General features: G+C 49.6%; 1 protein-coding gene across 1 annotated transcript in view; it reads right to left on the reverse strand.

Moving 5' to 3' along the window:
- The window catches only part of IGF1R (insulin like growth factor 1 receptor), a 295,325-nt gene that overhangs the window by 38,747 nt on the left and 253,505 nt on the right, over positions 1 to 3,073 (reverse strand). The window contains exons 13-14 of the mRNA XM_023528984.1: positions 817 to 919; positions 219 to 289 (exon numbers count right to left, since the gene is read on the reverse strand). Of these exons, the coding sequence (XP_023384752.1) occupies positions 219 to 289; positions 817 to 919 (174 nt within the window). The remainder of the gene's footprint in view (positions 1 to 218; positions 290 to 816; positions 920 to 3,073) is intronic.

Here is a 3,073-nt window from a genome sequence, read left to right on the forward strand (position 1 = left end):
GATTTTCCTTGGAGCCTCCCAAACAGATGCAGAATTTTTGAGATGTTCAGTGAACTGCTAAAAACTTTGGAGGGAAGTTTTTAAAAGTGTCAGTGAAGATGGATCTGAGGCCACAGGTCCCTCAAAATAATGCGGACCCCTTTTCCCCTCTAGCAATACTCCCAAAAGCTCCCCGATCAAGGGCCCCCCAACAGTGAGTGTACAGCCGAGAAGCTCACCGTCAGCCGCGCTGAAGTATTCGGGGTTCACGGACGCGTACAGCACTCCATTCCCCAGCCTGTTGCTGTTTCTGTCAAAAACGATAAAGTTTAGGCCCCCAAAAAGCCCATCGTCACACATTTCCGTACACATATATACTTGCATCTGAGTTATATCCTTTTTGTCTCATAAAGTATCAGGAGAAAGGGAGTGAGGTGAGCTTCGGGCCACCTAGTTGTCACCTACAGGCCCAGGGCATTAGCGGGCATTTGCTCACGTGCTTTTTGGCTTCTGCAGGGCCTCAGAGCGTTTTAAGAAACCACTCGTTTACTTCACTGGAAATCGCAAGGGTTATTTGATCGAGAGGGCCATGCCGTGGGGTTTGGAAAATCTTTACATCGGCAGCAGGATCTGTGTGACAAAGTGACTGGGGAGGTGATGATCCGTACTCTCCAAAAACATGCAGTCGTTGTTGAATCATTAGTAAATGTCTCGTTCCCGCGAAGACCGTTGGATCGGAAAGTCGGGGTTTCCAATCCACCAAGTAGTTCCTCACAAAGTTGACCTTAGCTCGGTGTCACATCCTAACACCACTTAGCCACAAATCGGGTCACTCACCTTTTCCGGTGGAAGACATACAGCATTATCACCAGCCCCCCCACTATGAGCAGGATGGCGATGGGCAGGGCGATGATCAGGTGCATGAAATTTTCATAGGTCGCTGCAGAAACAAGGAGGTACAGTCAGCGTCACTAGGTGGACAAGCTGCTCGTTTCACTTTTTAAATATTTAGCTGGAAGCGTGAAAATAAACACACAAAACCCTGAAAATTCTTCTACTGCCCGAGCCCGAACTAGAAATTCTGATGGTAAACAGTATTAGAAATGAGAGCAGAAACGCTGAGTTTTCTTCATCTGGAAAAAAAGGTTACAAAAGTACAGACTGGGGAGTAGACTCATTTTTATTTTTAAAGCCTAGTGTATATTTGAAATAAGAGTTCAAATGATGGGCTCAAGTAAAATAATCTTGTATGCAGTTAATAACTGTTAAGAGAAATGCATACGTTTGCTAAAAAAAAAAAAAAGATTCTTACACATACAGAGCTCAAGCTGTCTGACGTTTTTATCTGTTTTAAGACAGGTCCACAGAAAATGTAAAATAACAAAAAACAGCTAGAAGTAACCCCTTGCCAAAGTCGCTCTGAATTCTCCCCAGTTCCAAGCCTGAGACCACAGAGCTTGCTGCAGCACCTGCTTGTCGCCGTCACCAGCACTCATGACAGATGGCAGGCAGGGCACTGGGGACGCTGACCCACACCTCTGAAAACGCTGCCAGATGCAGGAAAGCAACACACTCTCAAGCGGCATAACGACCAGAGAAGTGGACCGTACTGACCGCAAGGATGCAGAGGGGACGGGTGCAGAGGGCGGAGGCAGAAGATTTCCCAGCACACAGGACTGGATGGGGACAGGACTGGATGGGGACCGTGCTGGACAGAAGTCGGGGCTGGCTCCCCAGGGGCCTTACCCAAGCTAAGCCATTCGAATCTTGTCATGGAGATTAAGATGCGCCAGGGGGCGCTCTCCAGCCCCTCAGAGCACTGATCGGATGGTGTATGGAGAGATGTCCGTGCTGGGGACATCCTGGAGGGGGCTGGCAGCGGGGAGGAGCCACTGCCTGCCTTTGAGAGTTCTGGGGGGCGGGAGGGGAACTGGGCATATTCTGCGTTACCCAGCTCAGACCTCAGTGAGAAATCACTGCTCCTCCCTACAAACGAGGAGGACAGAAGTGACCTGCTGTCCTCAGGGTCACACAGGCAGCTGGTCACATGGCCCTAGGATTGGAACCCGGGATCCCTGTACCCACCACTCCGACTTGCCCCATGAAGCAAGCACCCTGGAGGCAGAGCTCGGGCGGTGGTGATGGCAACAGAGGCTGGATTCTGGAGGCGTTTAAGAGGCAGAATCAGAGAGATGGGTGTGAATGGGAAAGAAGGAGCCTGAGAGAAAGGAGGGGCGTGGCTTGGGCAGGGCGGGGCTTGGCTGGTGCATAGATTATGGGGCCACCGACTGAGCTCAGACACAAAGAACACAGAGATGGTCTGAGGGTGGCAACTGTGGTTCCAGTTTTGTGCACGAGGAGTGTGAGGTGCCCTTGGGGCACCCAAACAGACACGTCTACGTGGAAATGGGGTTGGAACTCACTGAGGACCAAGTTACTCATCAATGCGAATCACTCATCCATGAGTATCTTGCCACTGAAAACTATTCCTATCATTACTCTTCAAGGACGATAGAAGCTCTTTTCATTTTTTTAATTTAAAGATATTTTTCTCAAATAGCTCTCAAAATAGATGGATGCAGGCCCCTGCATTCTCCAGTTCTTGACAATACAAGTTATCACTGCCTTCGAGAAGCTGCGGGCATTTCTTCCCCCCCACCCCGAGTACTATTTCTTATATTCGTGTCACTGAGGCTACTGATGAGCTTGTACCATGTTCTTTTCAAGTTTCATATTTCCACAGGGACACGGAGAAACTGGAACACATCCAGAGAAGAACAAAATGATTAAACAGCTAGAAAATCGGTCTCTGAGAATAAGGCTCAAAGCCTGAGATTATTTAGTCTGGAGAAGAAAAGTCAGAAGAGTAATTTCACAATCTTCAAGCACACGAAGAGCTCCCGAAAGGGGAGAAGTTGCCAGAAAGCACCCACGTCCTCCATTTCCTCGCAGGGTTTAAACCGGGGGGGACGAGACGGAACGTGACGGGAGAGAGTCATGTCTGATGCGAGGGAGAACTCCCGACAGCAAAGCGCGCGTTCAGATGCGGTTTCTCGTGGCGTGTGCCACCTGCTGCTGGAAAGAGCCCACCAGA

The sequence above is a fragment of the Pteropus vampyrus genome, unplaced genomic scaffold (genome assembly GCF_000151845.1).
Source record: "Pteropus vampyrus isolate Shadow unplaced genomic scaffold, Pvam_2.0 Scaffold34, whole genome shotgun sequence".
Lineage (NCBI taxonomy): Eukaryota > Metazoa > Chordata > Mammalia > Chiroptera > Pteropodidae > Pteropus > Pteropus vampyrus.